The following is an 18,597-nucleotide window of genomic DNA, read 5'->3' on the forward strand; positions in this document are numbered from 1 at the left end:
TCTCGTTTCATAGATGCAGTCCGTGGTTGTTTGACATCAACTTTTCCTGATACAAGTCCTTTTGTCCATATAGTGATATATCTAGAATATCTTGCAATCAACATCAAATGCTGCTGATACTGGCCACTCTAATATGAGTACAAATGCAAATAAGAAAAACCATTACTTATGTCTGGTGCATTTGGACCTAAAATGCATATTTGGTTGAACGGATGACCGAGTAAGTTACTTAGTCAGCACAGCTGACTCTTAGATTAAACCTAGTATTATGTTCATATGTTTGGAAGTAAACAAAGATATGATGTTAAGACGAATAGTAAGAAATTGAATAAGGATTAGGCACGGTGAATAAATATGTGATGTAATTGACTAATTGGCATGGCCTAATCTCAATCGTTTTAAGTTTTACCACACTGATCGTTAAGATATTGTCTGGAACATGAAGATCTTTAAGGTGAAAATGTGAGCAGTAACAGCTGTGTTTCAATGAAACCAAGCACCAAATGAAGGGAATGAAAGCACCTTGTATGTGTTTGTCAATCTCAAAGTTCAAAGGAAAACCACACTGATTGTTAAGATATTGTCTGGAACATGAAGGTTTGGGCTTGGGGCATAGCATATCTCTACAAGTTGACCTCATTCATTTTTGTAGCTTATTACTACCTCGGTCCCAACGAATTGTATACGTAGCACGTATTTCTGTCCCAATGAATTGTATACGTATATTATTTGCACGTATTTTGAGATTTTTATAAAATATAATTTTATAATTTTTTTTAATAAAGATTTAAACATAAAACTTTAATTCTGAAAAAAAAAAAAACTTATGGAATACATTTTAAATGGGTATTGAGAATGGTGCCAGAAAATAATGTATAGAATTGAATGGCAAACACAAAATAAAATTGAATGGCAAACACAGAGTATATACATGAACCCTGACAGTTCTTGTTAGAAGGGGTTGGTGAAGTGACGTGTGATGAATAATAAGATATGTCAAGTTGCAGAGGAGAGGCCTATTTATTTTGGTCGTTGCTGATGCCGGGCCCCACAAATAAATAAAAATAATTGCGAAGAATTAAATTAAAAAGATTAAAAATTAATCCACCTCTTCTCTATCCATCCCATCACCATCACTGTTTTTATGTGAGTAACAAAAGATTTGTGATCCACCCTGTCCTGTCTTGCTGCTCCTATCGTACTCCGTACTTGTTTACCGGTCCTTCCAGTTGCCAGTCACCTCATGTAAATTTGTTTCTTCTTAGTTCTTACCCAGTACAGAAGGGTATGGTTTTTGTGTGGTGCAAAGTGCAAAGTGCAAACAAATTAAAGCTGGAGACACGAGAAAATCATCATTCACTTTTGATTTTGGGTCACTCAGATTGATTAAATTTTAACGGCGTTTCAATTTTTTTTTTTATAATTTTAGAAAAATTAAAAAAACAGTTCAATAAAAAGTTATACATATTTTATAATGATACTTTTTTTATATAATTTTCAAGTTTATGTGAACTTATTTAAAATTTTGGTCAATGTGTTGAAGATAAAAATGAATATAAATGAATTGAAAAAGGAAAATATAAAGAGAGAGGTATGACATGGGGTGGTGGTCCTACATGTCACTTCAAAAACGGTACATCATGTAACGTTTATGCAAAACACATAAAACGGTATTTCTCGTGACGTTTTGATTTTTTTTTATGCGCAAAACGGTAGATAAAGTACCATTTTGGTACAAAACGTTATATGAAAACGCTAATTCAACTAACATTTTGCACATTATAAAAAAATTAAAAAAAAATAAAGTATCAAAACGGCACACTATGTACCGTTTTGCACTAAAAAGAACAAAACGTAAGACGAAGTATCGTTATGAAATGACATTTTGGACCATTATTTTCAAAAGTGACTATTTTTAATCATTTAATACTCAAAAATGACATTTTGGTTTATTGTTCTCGGGTGGTTAATTTAAAACTCAAAATCACCAAAATAGAGGCAGTGGGGGTAATTTGAAATTGTTGCACTCTTTCTTTCCGAAAAAACAAATTCCTTCCTGGTCTTGGACTGTTGTCCATCTCTGTACAATCACATTTTTCTGCACATACATACATACATATCGATATCGATGAGGATCAGGAACAGGAAGGGTTTACTTGTTTCATCATCATCATCATCGCATTTGCGAGCAGTGTCTGAAACATCCTCAGATCCCAAACCCCAACTCAACCAACCAAAGACGACTCCACATGAGTTGCACCCAATTCCAACCAATCATTTTCAAGTAAAACCCCAAACTCATTCTAAGCCGTCCGATGATTCATCTCATCAGCCGCCTTTCCTTCTTCCATGTCTTCGCCCTTCCAACATCCACAACAACCACACCCACACATCAGGGATCAATCAAAAGGTACCCCCGTTTATCAACCAATTTTCGTTTCTTACTTTCACATGAAAGTCTAAGGTCCTGCGTACTATAGGTCACACTTTCACTGTCCGAGCTTGGTTCGCCTCATTTTTTTTTTTAATTTGTACCGTCTTTGTGGATATACAATCACATAATTATGTTCATCATTTTATCAAATTTAGTTTGTCAAATATGTGCACTCATATTCAAATTCCCAATTATTAACCCACAAGACTTGCACTAGGCACCACATTTATATAGTATGATAAATAGATCTTATAGTTGGGTTATGCATATCTATATATTTATGTTTAAGGTAGGTGACCAGGTTAAGTTGGAGGACAAGGCATCTAGACAGGAACAAGTTGAAACTGGAGCTGGTACCAGGTAATTTTAATGAAAGTTCTAAAGTAAATTAGTAAGCAATTGCTGTAATGCCTTCAACTTGTAGTACATTTTAGTAAAAAACATAAATTAAGGTGAAACAAATACTAGTGTAATGTAACGGGAGATACTAACTGTTCAATTAGAGTGTTTTTATGTTACTACCAAATGCTTTGTCTAAATCCTGTAGATTTATACCCATTATATTTAATCTAAATTTGCTCGATTACACTCATTATTATATTTTTTTTCCCAAATTGTACTGCCCAAAAGGAGCAAAGATCATGTATCCATTTGGTGCATGTTAGCCTCGGAATGATTCTTAATTAGCATCTTTATCCATCCAATAGCATGTATCTTCCTCCTCACGAATGTCTGTACTAATCCACTTGTCCTGATTGTACGTATAAACCCCATTGCACACTATTTCTCCCTTGCTATTTTATATTCTTAACTACAAAGGGTGCATTTAGGTTTATTCTTGTGTTTGTGGCTGTGTCGAGATCTTCTCAATTCTCATTAGTTTGATTATTTTCATATATTTTCAGAAAACAAAACATCGTTTTTGTTGATGCACCTGTGACAGAAAGTGTTGCTTTGACACATTTAAGTTCTTGCCACGGTATGCAATATATAATCAAACATAAATATTTGCATTACCTTATATACGTACAACATATAAGTGGTACATAGTATTTTACTGTTGAATTTTTACTGATCATGCAATTGCACTTTAGTCAATGAAAGCTGGTTTGATGCGGATAAAAAGATACCACCGGGTAAGAAGAGGAAAGGGCTTGCTTTGGAAAAAATGAGTCCAGAAACAGCAATGTTTGAGAAAGCGAAAAAGATGAAGCCCAAGATTAACAACAAATGCAGTGCTACTGGCCTGCAACAAGTTCATGTCGAGCAAGACAAAGCAGGCAATGATGATAGTAACTCTACCAACCATGACATGAATGTTGATAAGAAGATCAACAAGAGAGGGGGTGAAATTAAGGAGGGATCACGTTGCAGCCGTGTCAATGGAAGAGGATGGAGGTGTGGTCAACAGACACTAATGGGTTATTCCTTGTGTGAACATCATTTAGGCTAAGGGCAGGCTTCGAAGCATAGCAAACATCAGAGGCCGTGCCAAGATGCTTATTGCTGCTGCTCCTACTACTGAACCTCACAGTGATACTACTGATAATATTACCAATGATGATCAGCCAGCTAAGAAAGTATTGGTCTCTTCATCATTAATGCAACCAGATCAAGATAATAATAAGGAAACAATATTGTTGAATGGCAGTTGTTATGATGACAATGAGGGCAAAGAGGAAGATGGAGAAGATAAAGATTGTAGTGATGAAGAGATGAAGAAGCAACTACTTACGAAAAAGAAGAGGATGAAGCTTGGTACGGTGAAAGCTAGATCTTTAAGTAGCTTACTCAACCAGACAAACAATGCAGGTGTAGTAGCAGCGGAAGATAAATAATGCAATAACAAGTACCTCTAGCTAACTAATTGAACCATGAGTAAGAAAAATTGTGAAGTGTCGTTTATTTTGAACTTTCCAATGTACTGTATGTGTGTGTTGGCCGAGCTAGAGAGTGTCCTTGTGCTAAAACTGTGGTTCATAGATGATTAAAAAATATTATTATTATGAGAATATACCAATATTGTTAAATCTAATAATACAAGAGACTTGTTTTTTTTATATGTTTTAGTACAATAAGTATAATGTTCACGCCCATATTCTCCGTTAAGATTTGAACAAGCCGTACCACTGAAAAAATACAAGTAGAAATTGATTTTCCTTAACAAATTGAAAAAGTGTGTTAGTGCAACCACTGTATTTGTGTGTGTGCATGTACTTGGTTCATGATATTGCTCCTTCAGATGATCATGCTATTTTCCTTGCAACAAGCAGTCGATCGAACCTTATGTTTAAAGGTGTTGTAAAAATTCAATTAGTACTTTAATAGGGGGACCAAATAATATGGGTCACGAAGTCCATGCATCTCTTATTCATTAGCAGAAATAATGTTGAGTAATATACAGATGTTTCTCCATCTGTCCACAGCACACACAATTATACTGTTTTAGATTTGTTTTGGCTGTTAAATCAAAGCTGGACAGCCCCTGCCAAAGCCAAGCTTCCAGTAAACCGAGGGGATTTTACTCGGTGTCAGTTAGGATGTAGCTGCAGCTAGCTTAAATTAGTAGCTACAGATATGCGGACGCCGAGAACAGAAGACTTATTTGCCCACTGACATCCAGGTTTGTACGTGAATGTGAAGACTCTTGACGGCTGACAATAGTTCATTACTAAACAATGTGTAATATAGTTCTTGCATACTAATTTTAAGGAACTCATTATATTGTGATAATCAAAGATTTTGTACAACAGAAAGGTCCTGTACCTTCTTTATATTTTGATTTTGCATATTTTTGGTGCAGAAGTAATATTGAATTGTGAGAACCAAAGTTCAGAAGTACTTCTTCTATGTAATGGGTTTTGAAATTTTGGTTTGCATTTTCGTTCCACGGTTCTCTGATTGGACCTGGTTTTCTGTTGGAGGACCTAGTCATCTCGTAACTCATAGTTGATGCATGTTAATTTGTGATTAATTGAAACATGATCAGAACTTCAGAAGTGTCCATTTTGAATCAACATTGTTGAAATGAGGGATTGAAGCTATATACTGGATTTTGAGAACTTATGTCTATATACTGGACTTTGCATGGCAGAGTTTGGTGAAAGTTGTCTGTCATCTCTGTTGTAATTATCTACAAAGATATGCTAATGAACTATTTGATGATTGAGTTGCCTTCAAAGGTAAGTCAGAATTCTCATCAACACGAGCTAACATTGTCGAAAAAAAATAGAGGCCGATCCTAATGAGTTTTGTAAGATATGTAGCAAGGTGTTGAGCGCAGGACATTCTTTTTATTATTGTAATGACTGTCAATTTGGTACACATATATATTTTGTGTAATTTATGAGGTGGAACCGGATTGTGGTACTACTTCGGCTTCAGTAACAACATCGGTGGGGAATGAACCATCCGCGCAAGAGATGATTGAAGAGTTGTTAAATCTTCAAGTGCAGATGCAAATGACACAAGGGCTTGTTCAGATAATGGCCTCATTCAACCCGAGTTTAAATTGATTTCATGTCTTCATTTGTGCATAGAATGTGTGTAATTGCACAATGCACATCCACGCTTGACACACCTAGGTACCTAACATCAATAATTAAGAATCTCTCATTGACTTGTCTTTACAATTAGACCTGGTCGTGCACACCTTTCGTCAACGGTTTTTATATGATCCATTTGCATACAAGTACATTATTAAGTTTTTGAATCTCAACTGTGCCTTGTCATTCTTAATAACTAGTTCTAACTTCCATAAAAAATGGAGTACAAGCACTTCAGCCACCACCACAAATTGAAGGTCCATCAACTAAACGAAGGTCAAGCAATCCGCTGCTCTGGCTGCCAAAGGCTCTGCCACAAAACACCTGTAGTCGGATGCTTGCAGTGCGATTTCTTTCTCCACACCCTTTGCTACAGCGCTGAACGTTACGTTGAAAAACATTCATCACACTCCCAACACCCTCTTATACTTATCCCTAAGCCAACTTACTGCAGTGGATCATTCATCTGCAACATTTGTGGAGAAACTGGCAGCTCATTTTCTTACTGTTGTACAATTTGTGAGATTGATCTTCATCTTCATTGTGCTTTCGCGCCTAAAAAGGTAAGTCACAATTCGCATCAACACGAGTTGCAATTCTCGAAAGATATAGAGGGTGAAGTTCCTGATGAGTTTTGTAAGATATGTAATAAGTTGTTGAGTGCAAGACATCATTGTTATTACTGTAACAGTTGCCGATTTGGTGCACACATATATTGTGTGATCAATGAGGTGGAACCGGATTATGGTTCTTCGGCTTCAGAGACAACATCTTCTAATACGGAAGGGTTGGTGACAAATGAACTAACTGCAGAAGAGATGATGGTGCAGTTGCAGAAGCTTCAACTGGAGATGCAAATGACAACAGCACTTGCTCAGATGATTGCCTCATTCAAACCAATTATCTAAAATGATTTCAATCTCGAGTGGCAAATAAACTTGTATTCAACAAATCTGTTTCGCTTGTTTCCTTAAATCATATATCCGTGTGTACAAGTACTCTGGTTTATAGCTTTCTTTAGTGGAACATAACCATTTGCTTAATCCCCCTTGTCTGCAATTGGAAGTAAATTATTTGAACACTTGAGTTCTAACATGGGCGCAGTTGACTCGTGGATATTTTTTTTTGATTATGTTAAATATTACGGGGCTCTAGTCGAAATCAGTTTATGGGACTCTAACATACATATATCATGCAAATTTATATTTATTTGTTTAAAGAAAGTAAAATTTTTGGGGCCCTTGATTGGGGTGCAGGTGCAAGACTTGCTCGACTATTGCTAGAGCCACCACGGTTAAGTATTTGACTTAACCCACTAGTTGCTAATGCCCAGCTAATGTTTCCATTTTTTTACACAACCGTTAAGGAATAGGCACATTACATTTGACTTGCAAACAAGTAAATTAGCGTGTTGGGCAAGGGGCTACTACTAACATGTTTGAATAACTTGAATGCTATCTTGATGGATCTTGGAGGCGTTAAAATATAACTTATTTTTGTACGTCGCTAGGGAAGGTGCTGTAATTGAAATGCAAGCTTCCCAAGAGAGTAACTGCCGCCGCCATCTGGAACATGTTGATGAGTGATGAGATTGTAAAAATTTCTTCAGTACGGTGTTGATGCTTTTCAATTAACTGTGGACAGAGTTAAGGTCTTAAGATGAATGTTATATTCTTTTTTACAATTGTTCCAAGCTCTCTCTATCAATCCAAATATTGCAAAATTTGATAATAGTCCCATACAGTTAATAATATTTACTCAATTTCATGGAAATACCGAGTCAACATAAAAGGATCAGATAGACTGCCAACTTGCTGGTTGTGTAAAGTCATGGGTGAAAATTAAATATATTCTAGGATAATAAGAAAACAAATTAAATGCGCAGCATACATGTTTGCTGTACTAAGCAGTGTTAGAAAAAATTAGGGAAAATATATATAAAATTGAAAGTAAACCGGTCATTACACACACAAAAATTAAATCATCATTTAATGGGTAAATTACATGCCCATCAATTAGCTTTATAACTCCACTACTCCAATACTAAATAATTCTTGAATAATATTTTTCTCTATTAATTAATTTATTAGTAAATATCTAAAATATCTAATAATTAAATATAAATAATTAAATAATGTTTGAAACATAAATCTAACTAGTAGTAGATCTAGCATGTAAGTAGTTACTTTGAAACTGTAACTCCAACTAAAGAACAGAACATATCAATGAAAATAAGTTCCTAGGTTTATATGTTCCCACACCTTGAATACCCCCTTCTAGTTGCAGCTAAACCTATAGTTGTCAGGTATCACGAGCTGAACATAATTTAAATCAGAAACTGAAGCTTACAAAGATTTTTCGCTAGCATAATTTTGAAGAACCAAACCCTAGTAAGATTCACCACCAGATTTTCAACTGACAGATAGTATAAACAAGTGGCTAAAGTGAATTGTGTTATTTTTAGGCAAGTAAATTCTATTAGTGTGGTGCATGTTGAACAAAATCTTTATGATTGGAGCCCAACTCAACTCACCATCAACACTTGTTCAAACTTAAATTTCTGTAATTTAGATATAAATAGATGAAATGTGTCACAGTTTTAACATCCAAAACAAGATTCACCCTTGGGTGATTACTGAACTAAATTATGCTATATCTGCTATAATATATACACAAATTAAGTCCCTAAGGTATGAACCAAACAAATACATAATGTAAGTAATAAATCATCTTCCACTGGTGAGTATTGTTATGGGAGATAGTTGGCCAGCTGCTAGAGACTCTTCCATAATCTCGTTGAGGAACGGAGGACTTGCTGGCCACATGAAGACCGGCCTTTCTCTTGGAATAGGTGGAGGATATGCCTCGCCTTTAAGAACCTGCAAAACAGTCCTCATGGAGGGTCTTTCGTATGGGTTCGGATGACAACATGCGAGTCCCAATTTCAGTACGCACTCCACCTGCTGCTCTTGGTCAATTGATATATTTGCTTCATTATCAATAGCATCTATTAGACAGTCCCTCTTGTGAAGTAACCACACCCTCTCCACAATCCTGTTTCCGTAATTGTTTTCTTCTATCTGGACTCCTGGCTTTCTTTCACACGCAATCTCTAGTATGACAACCCCAAAAGCATATACATCCATTTCAACAGTCGCCTTGCCTATGAGGAAACTCTCTGGAGCCATATAACCAGGCGTTCCAGCAATCTCTGTTGAGTGGTGAGTTTTTCCATTCCTTATTACAGTTCGAGCTAGTCCAAAGTCTCCTAGCCTGGGATTGAATTCAGAGTCCAGCATAATATTGCTGGCCTTTATGTCCCTATGAAGCACCCGATTCTCACACCCATTGTGAAGGTAATCTAAAGCCTGAGCCACACCACAAATGATTACATGCCTTTTTTCCCAACTGAGCCTCGGGAGGCTAGTATCTGAATTACGGAAGATCATCTTATCCAGGCTTCCATTTGGCATAAACTCATAGACAACAAGCAGCTCGTTGTCTTCGTGACACCATCCAACTAATTTCACAAGATTCTTATGATGCAGGTTACCAATTATTGTGACCTCAGCCATAAATTCTTGTTTGCTGTCACCTGAGTTGTTTAATCTTTTCACAGCAACCTCTTTATTGCTTAATATTCCTTTGTAGACTACTCCAAAGCCTCCCCTTCCGAGCTCGTTCATGGAGTCAAAGTTTCCAGTAGCCCGTTTCAAATCCTTTAGCTGGAATTTAACAGGTGCAGTTGCTGAACTCTGAATCTGTTGCTCAACCATATAATTTTCTCTATTATTCGCTTCAATCCTTTTCCTCCACTTGCAAAAGAGAACACTTATAACCACAAGAACCAGCAGTACTATTGGAATTACTACCCACAGCACCCACAATAAATCATCATCATCTATATTTGTGCTAGAAAAACTCCAAGACGTTACACAGTTGAGCTCTGCATATTGACCAGTAGATGCTGAAAATCCAACATAAACTCGCTGAGGAAGATGATCAGAGAGATTAAGAAACCTCGAGATTATTGGCGTGGAATTCCTCTCATCAACTAGCGTATTAGTCATGTAAACAAATATAACCAATTCTTTTGATTTCCCATCATATCGAAGAGTTGCAGTAACATTATCTCCACTAGAAAGGTTTACACCATGGGGAGACAATGGTTCTTGTACCAAAGAATAAATAGAATTCACATCAATACCAACATGATTGTCATCCACATCTTTGGAGTCGTCGCTTTCATTGGTATCAAACTCAACTGCAACTATATTATTACTATCAAAACCATTAGTAGTTTCATTAACAATTCCAAGCCATTTTCCATAACTATTACTCGGGATGGACCTATCTCCGGACAATATAAAGGCCATTCCATGACCCCATCTTGTTTCAGTTTCGGAGAGAGTACCAAAATTAGGATTAATATTGAGTTGAAAAGTAGTGTTGAATGATGCAGTAACACTTTTGTTTTTGCTCCAGAGTTTCAATGGCTTGTGATACCAAATTCTACCAGATTTATCCTTCATTTCTGCTCCATTATCATCTGGTGTAACTTGAATGGCTTTTTGACTGAACTCTGAGCCTTCACGTACGAATTCGTGTACCACTTCTGTAGGAAAGTCGGGATAATTGAAATGCAAGCTTTGAGCTTCAAATACAAAGCATGCCAGGAAAACAACTGATGCTAACAAGAATATGTTGCTGAGATTGTAAACTTTTTTCATTATGGTCTTTATGTTTTATATTCAAAAAGATTTTGTTGTGGAAGAGTTATGTCCCGGGTTGTACATATTTATACAACTAAAACCAGATTTTGATTTTTCTTGGGTAGGAAATTCACATGTGTTATTCTTTCCACCGTACCGAAACTACAGAGCAACTTCAAATAAATAATACTCTTTCGTCCCTCCCAACATTTGGGTTAGAGTTTGGAGAAAAATGATAAAATAGTGAAGTAAAGTTAAAAAAATGATTAAACTAATGAGAACGATTAATATTATATGTATAAAGTGATTATGATGGAGAGAAGTAGTCATCGATGTAGTTATTTTAAAAATTATAAAAATTTTATAATTTTTGAAATTTTTTAAAATGTAAACAATTGGAATTCAAAAATAAAATATAAACAAATAGGAGGGACAGAGGGAATAGTATTCTTATAAATTGACATTTTTTTAAATTAAACTTCTTTATAAATTGACATATATAATAAGTAATATTGCCGAGAAATTCCAAGAGTTCCACCGGATCATCTTGCTTGCAGGGAAAAGGACTGTCCACCTTAAAATAATTGTAATATAGTAGTTCTGTATTTGAAATACTATTGTAAAAAAAATAGCAGTTCTGTATTTAAAAGTTTTTACAAAAATATCAAACTAAATTAATTAGTTAGAGCATTTTCAAGGGAGATAGTTAAAATGATTAGCTAAAATAATATAAATAAATGATTAGCCCAATTTCGTCTAATCTAGGTGTTGTACTCCAACCATGTTAACCATAATAATGGAAGCATATATTTGTACAATGAAACAGGAAGAGAAAGAAAGAGTAATGAGTTGAATGTGTTTAAGAAAATATCTATATTTCATCCATGATTCAACAAATTTGGAAGATTAAAATAAAATATCTATAATTATAACTAACATGAGTTATGGTTGGAGTTAGGGCTGTCAATGGATCGGATCTGGATTGGATCGACCTTGATCCATATCCTGATCCATTTAATTTTACCGGATTCGGATCCGGATTGGATTTTAGCCGGATTTTTTATGATCCGATCTATATCCGGATCCATTAGGATCACCGGATCACGGATATAGATCGGAGCTCCGATCCATTTATATTTATTGGTGTGAAATTATAGGTGGTTGCTACTGATTTGTAGTGCGCATAAGAACTAACTTCTGAACGCTAAAATAGATTCAGCAGAATAAAAAATGTATCTTGTATTTAACAAGATTGCATATGTACAACTATGCATAATATTTTGAGGACCGTTAAGTATTTACTATTACTAGTTTTATAACACCCTATTTTTATAACAATAAAACTACACGATATAAACAAGTCTAAATTATATTAAACTATAATAGTGTAGCAAAACCGAATGACATAGTAAAAATCCATGGTTTAAATCTCCAACAATAATAATAGAAATAGGATATAAAATCCACTAAAAGATGCCTTCGCATTTATTAAATCCACTAAGTTGAATCTCAACTAAATACTAGGTGTCACTCATCACTCTGCCCGCTTTACCCCCTAATTACCTGCAGAAAGGAAACAATACAAGTGAGCCAAATGCTAAGTACGAATATAATCTAAATAATTGATAAAATATAAATACGAATAGATTGTATCTTACCAACACAGAGATTTAAACTGAAAATGACAAAAAGGTCAACAATGTAGTTTTGAAACAATTTACCAATATTTATCGAATCAGCAGGATAATAAGTACAAATAATTGAGCTAACAATGAAGCATAAAATAAGGCTGAATAGCAAATAAGGTGGGTACAAATATGGGCCTCTTACACAAAACTATACTGCTAAACTCCAATCACCAGCGAAGTATAGGACAATGACTCCTTCTTCGGTAATCCAGAAGAAGAAACAAGGAATGTAAAATACACCCCAACAATATAATAGCGATCATGATCTAATCACATCTCGTACCCAGAGACGCACTTGTTCCTAGTTCACCTTTACTCCGAACTCCATGTGAACATTGTCCGCAATTAACCCACACAGATCGGTCTAAGAGCCCACCAATAAGGTTACAAAAGTTGCTCTACTCGTTGCACGAAACGAAATAAAGTAAAAAATGTCGCAAGAAAAATGCGAAATAACAATATGAACGAGTCAAAGCAACAATAATTCCAAGAATAGGGAAACTGAAACGAAAATGAGAATGCGTACAAATAGGTACACATTGAGTACAATAAGCTCACAATTTTTATAAAATGGACCAACAATAAATTAAGGAATATTTTATTATTTCAAAATAAGAGAAAAATAGGGAATTCGTACCTCAAATAGATAATAAGCTAGTCCGAAAATGTTACGATAAATCCGCTAAGAGGGACCAAGATAGCACTCCTTATTCAATCTAAAGACCAATTTAATAATTAAAATTAGTATACAAATAGATTCTTCTACGAAAACTCAGTTTACTTATTAATTGAAAAATAATAGTATGCCACCATTTAGGTAAAATCATAGTAAGTCAAGTTATTATCGAAACATAACAATTTGGCATTTAGCTGCTAAAGTCTGATACTAAAAATAACTAGAATGCCAACTCAATAATTAAACAAACGAGCAGACATATTACATGCCTTGCAGGTTCCATTTATATTTTATATAAAATCATCAAAGTGACATAGAAATAATAATATTATAATAACGTTAAATATATTTGCTAACAATTGCAGGCCACAAGCTCTATAAAAATCTACCATAACTAATGTAATAGTTTGACAAATAAGGTCATAGTATTTAGCAAATATATACAAATATAAATCCCGTTCATTTCTATATTTTAATAAAAGTGTGAATTAAAATAATATTAAGTATTACTACTAGCACCATCTTGCCGAGAGCAACATGGTACCATAAAATCATAAAATAAATGTGTACTAATGCAAAGCAAATAAGTCAATTATTAACATTTTAAATTATCAAAATCTAAATGCTTGAAAATGAGTATTAGTACCAATGCATGCAAAATTAGCTCGCTAATGTCTCACTACATAAATATACTATCATGCTAAAAAAAGTAATGGTTAAGGTATTATATTTATAAAAATATATTATTTCAAAAATAAATAAAATGTAAAATCAGAAATTTATCGTGCGCAAATCTAAGCGTGCATCATAATTTTTGAGTAATTTAAAATGATCACGAAAGTCACCATATTACTATCATCAGCATAACATCATTCATGAAATAAAAAGTAAATATAATAATAGATAACTAGGAGAGCTCATTATAATAATTTAAAATAAAAAGATACACGGACATATATGCTACTTCAATTGTACTACCTACATATTTATAAAATGTACAATAAAAAAAATGCTTACAACTCAAACCCGTTTATAAAAATTTAGCCGCAATTTACTAAAATAGCAATTTCAAAATATTATATACACGATGATCCTGCGGAGTGCTACAATTGAAAAATACTTCACATTTATTAATGAAAACTATAATTAATAACATGATTTAAAAAAATTAAAAAAATTACTAAATCATGCTACAACACCAAAATCAGAATACATGCACACATATTTAAAATATTGCACATAGAAGAATAATTATATAAAATTACTAGTATAGATGATGACTTACAATATCTTAGCCGAAAGTAGGTGGACGTATAGATGGATGGAGTGCTGCACAAATAAACAACTATTTCAATCTATGGTCATTAACATAACCACCCAATACCACATAAAATTAGTTATACGTTTAGATAGTACAAGGGCTAGATGCATAGACCTAACTATTATTCCTCAAGGCTGATAACCTCCTCCTGCACTTGTTGTAGGCCACACAAATATATTTATTAATATATATATATACCTAAATCATAAAGTACATCAAAACTATTATATTATAATTTAAATCCTCACCTAGACTACGGTGCGAATTCACTTCCACCGACTGTGCAATATTAAGAGTGAAGTCTATCCTATATTTATAGGTCCTAAGTATGGTGAGGAAATAATAACCCGATTAGTATTAAACTTCAGGAGATGTTATCTAAATAACTAACCCGACCTTATCGATATTTTTATAGACATCAATTAAAACTCTACTTCGAATTCCTAGATACTTCTACAATTTTAAATATAAACATAATATTTACACATATTTAATTTAGTTTAATATTTGATAATTAAATAAAAATAAATAAAATAATGAAAAGATATCGGGGTATTAAATTCTTCCCCCCTTAAAATAATTTCGTCCTCGAAATCCAGCTGATGCACCTGATTCGAAAAGATAAGTATATTTTGAGCGAACAGAATCCTCCATTTCCCAAGTTGCTTCTCGGATATCGTGATTTCTCCAAAGAACTTTAACAAAAGGAATCGTCTTTTTACGCATAACTCTTTCCTCTCTTGCCAATATAGCTTCGGCTTCCTCCTCACAAGATAGATCCTCGCCAAATGTGTCTAAAGGATATTGAACAATATGATATGGATGATAAACGTACTTCCTCAAAACTGATGCGTGAAATACGTTGTGAACTCGGGACAACTGAGGTGGCAATGCAACTCTATAAGCTACTACTCCGACCTTCTCAAGAATTTCAAATGGACCAATATATCTCGGACTCAATTTACCTTTCTGACCAAAACATTGAATGCCCTTCGTCGGAGATACCAAAACGAGCCTTTTCCCGCTCAGAACAATTCAGAACCCGAAATATTTTCTCCATGTGATCCATCCACGCTTCAGCATCCATCGGGGTCTTAGCTTCCTTAAAACAATTAGGCCTTTGCTTCATGAACCGATCAAACATAGACTGGCCTTCCTGATTCTGCCTATTATTATTACCACGAGAATTTTGTTGTTGTCGGGATGCAACTTCCTGCACCATGTCCATAAAAGTAGCTCGATCCATCACAATTTGTTGATGGTCATTTATAGCATTGTACTCACCTGTACTACCTCGCGCCATCCTGTAAAACTTTTCATAAGTGCACAAGTAACACAAAGAAGTATTACGATATTCAATTCAAGAATCGAGAAATTTTAATCTACCCATGCCAAGTCAACCCAAAACTCACAGGTCAATGCCTAAAAGACAGTCTACAAAATCTATAACCATAGCTCTGATGCCAATACTGTAACACCCTATTTTTATAACAATAAAATTACACGATATAAACAAGTCTAAATTATATTAAACTACAATAGTGTAGCAAAACCGAATGACATAGTAAAAATCCATGGTTTAAATCTCCAAAAATAATAATAGGAATAGGATATAAAATCTACTAACAGATGCCTTCGCATTTATTAAATCCACTAAGTTGAATCTCAACTAAATACTGGGTGTCACTCATCACTCTGCCCGTTTTACCCCCTAATTACCTGCAGAAATGAAATAGTACGAGTGAGCCAAATGCTAAGTACGAATATAATCTAAATAATTGATAAAATATAAATACGAATAGATTGTGTCTTACCAACACAGAGATTTAAACTGAAAATGACAAAAAGGTCAACAATGTAGTTTTGAAACAATTTACCAATATTTATCGAATCAGCAGGATAATAAGTACAAATAATTGAGCTAACAATGAAGCATAAAATAAGGCTGAATAGCAAATAAGGTGGGTACAAATATGGGCCTCTTACACAAAACTATACTTGCTAAACTCCAATCACCAGCGAAGTATAGGACAATGATTCCTTCTTCGGTAAGTCCAGAAGAAGAAATAAGGAATGTAAAATACACCCCAACAATATAATAGCGATCATGATCTAATCACATCTCGTACCCCAGAGACGCGCTCGTATACTCACCCACCGATACGAGTTGGTGCCTAGTTCACCTGTACTCCGAACTCCATGTGAACATTAGTCCGTGATTAACCCACACAGATCGGCCTAAGAGCCCACCAATAAGGTTACAAAGGTTGCTCGACTCAGTTGCACGAAACGAAACAAAGTAAAACAATGTCGCAAGAAAATTGCGAAATAACAATATGAACGAGTCAAAGCAACAATAATTCCAAGAATAGGGAAACTGAAACGAAAATGAGAATGCTTACAAATAGGTACACATTGAGTACAATAAGCTCACAATTTTTATAAAATGGACCAACAATAAATTAAGGAATATTTTATTATTTCAAAATAAGAGAAAAATAGGGAATTCGCACCTCGAATAGATAATAAGCTAGTCCGAAAATGTTACGATAAATCCGCTAAGAGAAACCAAGATAGCACTCCTTATTCAATCTAAAGACCAATTTAATAATTAAAATTAGTATACAAATAGATTCTCCTACGAGAAACTCAGTTTACTTATTAATTGAAAAATAATAGTATGCCACCATTTAGGTAAAAATCATAGTAAGTCAAGTTATAATCGAAACATAACAATTTGGCATTTAGCTGCTAAAGTCTGATACTAAAAATAACTAGAATGTCAACTCAATAATTAAACAAACGAGCAGACATATTACATGCCTTGTAGGTTCCATTTATATTTTATATAAAATCGTCAAAGTGACATAGAAATAATAATATTATAATAACATTAAATGTATTTGCTAACAATTGCAGGCCACATGCTCTATAAAAATATCTACCATAACTAATGTAATAGTTTGACAAATAAGGTCATAGTATTTAGCCAATATATACAAATATAAATCCTGATCATTTCTATATTTTAATACAAGTATGAATTAAAATAATATTAAGTATCACTACTAGCACCATCTTGCCGAGAGCAACATGGTAGCATAAAATCATAAAATATATGTGTACTAATGCAAAGCAAATAAGTCAATTATTAACATTTTAAATTATCAAAATCTAATTGCTTCATAATGAGTATTAGTACCAATGCATGCAAAATTAGCTCGCTAATGCCTCACTACATAAATATACTATCATGCTAAAAAAAGTAATGGTTAAAGTATTATGTTTTATAAAAATATATTATTTCAAAAATAAATAAAATGTAAAATCAGAAATTTGTCGTGCGCAAATATAAGCGTGCATCATAATTTTTGAGTAATTTAAACTGATCACGAAAGTCACCATATTACAATCATCAGCATAACATCATTCATGAAATAAAAAGTAAATATAATAATAGATAACCAGGAGAGCTCATTATAATAATTTAAAATAAAAAGATACACGGGTATATATGCTACTTCAATTGTACTACCTACATATTTATAAAATGTACAATAAAAAAATACTTACAACTCAAACCCGTTTATAAAAATTTAGCCGTAATTTACTAAAATAGCAAGTTCAAAATATTATATACACGATGATCCTGCGGAGTGCTACAATTGAAAAATACTTCACATTTATTAATGAAAACTTATAAATAATAACATGATTTAAAAAAAATAAAAATAAATTACTAAATCATGCTACAATACCAAAATCAGAATACATGCACACATATTTAAAATATTACATATAGAAGAATAGTTATATAAAATTACTAGTATAGATGATGACTTACAATATCTTAGCCGAAAGTAGGTGGACATATAGATGGATGGAGTGCTGCACAGACAAACAACTATTTCAATCTATGGTCATGAACATAACCACCCAATACCACATAAAATTAGTTGTACCTTTAGATAGTACAAGGGCTAGATGCATAGACCTAACTATTATTCCTCAAGGCTGATAACCTCCTCCTGCACTTGTTGTAGGCCACACAAATATATTTATTAGTATATATATATATATACCTAAATCATAAAGTACATCAAAACTATTATATTAGAATTTAAATCCTCACCTAGACTACTGGTGCGAATTCACTTCCACCGACTGTGCAATATTAAGAGTGAAGTCTATCCTATATTTATAGGTCCTAAGTATGGTGAG

At 33.8% G+C, this 18,597-nt stretch overlaps 3 protein-coding genes across 6 annotated transcripts; 2 read left to right on the forward strand and 1 right to left on the reverse strand.

Moving 5' to 3' along the window:
* The first annotated feature begins 2,003 nt into the window (after window positions 1–2,003).
* Window positions 2,004–4,448, forward strand: LOC141712573 (uncharacterized). Of its 4 annotated transcripts, none has more exons than XM_074515560.1 (4): window positions 2,004–2,410; window positions 2,724–2,794; window positions 3,340–3,413; window positions 3,529–4,448. In XM_074515560.1, exons 1-4 carry the CDS (start codon window positions 2,129–2,131, stop codon window positions 3,885–3,887), a joined length of 786 nt encoding a protein of 261 aa, XP_074371661.1. In that variant the 5' UTR covers window positions 2,004–2,128; the 3' UTR covers window positions 3,888–4,448. The 4 variants fall into 4 exon arrangements, with proteins under 4 accessions (XP_074371661.1, XP_074371664.1, XP_074371662.1 ...); XM_074515563.1 differs by having other exon boundaries at window positions 2,728–2,794; XM_074515561.1 differs by having other exon boundaries at window positions 2,736–2,794.
* A 1,749-nt stretch (window positions 4,449–6,197) lies between these two features.
* Window positions 6,198–6,887, forward strand: LOC141714426 (protein VACUOLELESS GAMETOPHYTES-like). Its single transcript, XM_074517946.1, has one exon. The coding sequence runs from the start codon at window positions 6,198–6,200 to the stop codon at window positions 6,885–6,887; it is 690 nt and encodes a 229-aa protein (XP_074374047.1).
* A 1,639-nt stretch (window positions 6,888–8,526) lies between these two features.
* LOC141712574 (putative L-type lectin-domain containing receptor kinase S.5) lies at window positions 8,527–10,744 on the reverse strand. Its single transcript, XM_074515564.1, has one exon. The coding sequence runs from the start codon at window positions 10,707–10,709 to the stop codon at window positions 8,706–8,708; it is 2,004 nt and encodes a 667-aa protein (XP_074371665.1). The 5' UTR covers window positions 10,710–10,744; the 3' UTR covers window positions 8,527–8,705.
* Window positions 10,745–18,597: the final 7,853 nt, after the last annotated feature.

Source organism: Apium graveolens, chromosome 3, assembly GCF_009905375.1.
Source record: "Apium graveolens cultivar Ventura chromosome 3, ASM990537v1, whole genome shotgun sequence".
Classification (NCBI taxonomy): Eukaryota; Viridiplantae; Streptophyta; class Magnoliopsida; order Apiales; family Apiaceae; genus Apium; species Apium graveolens.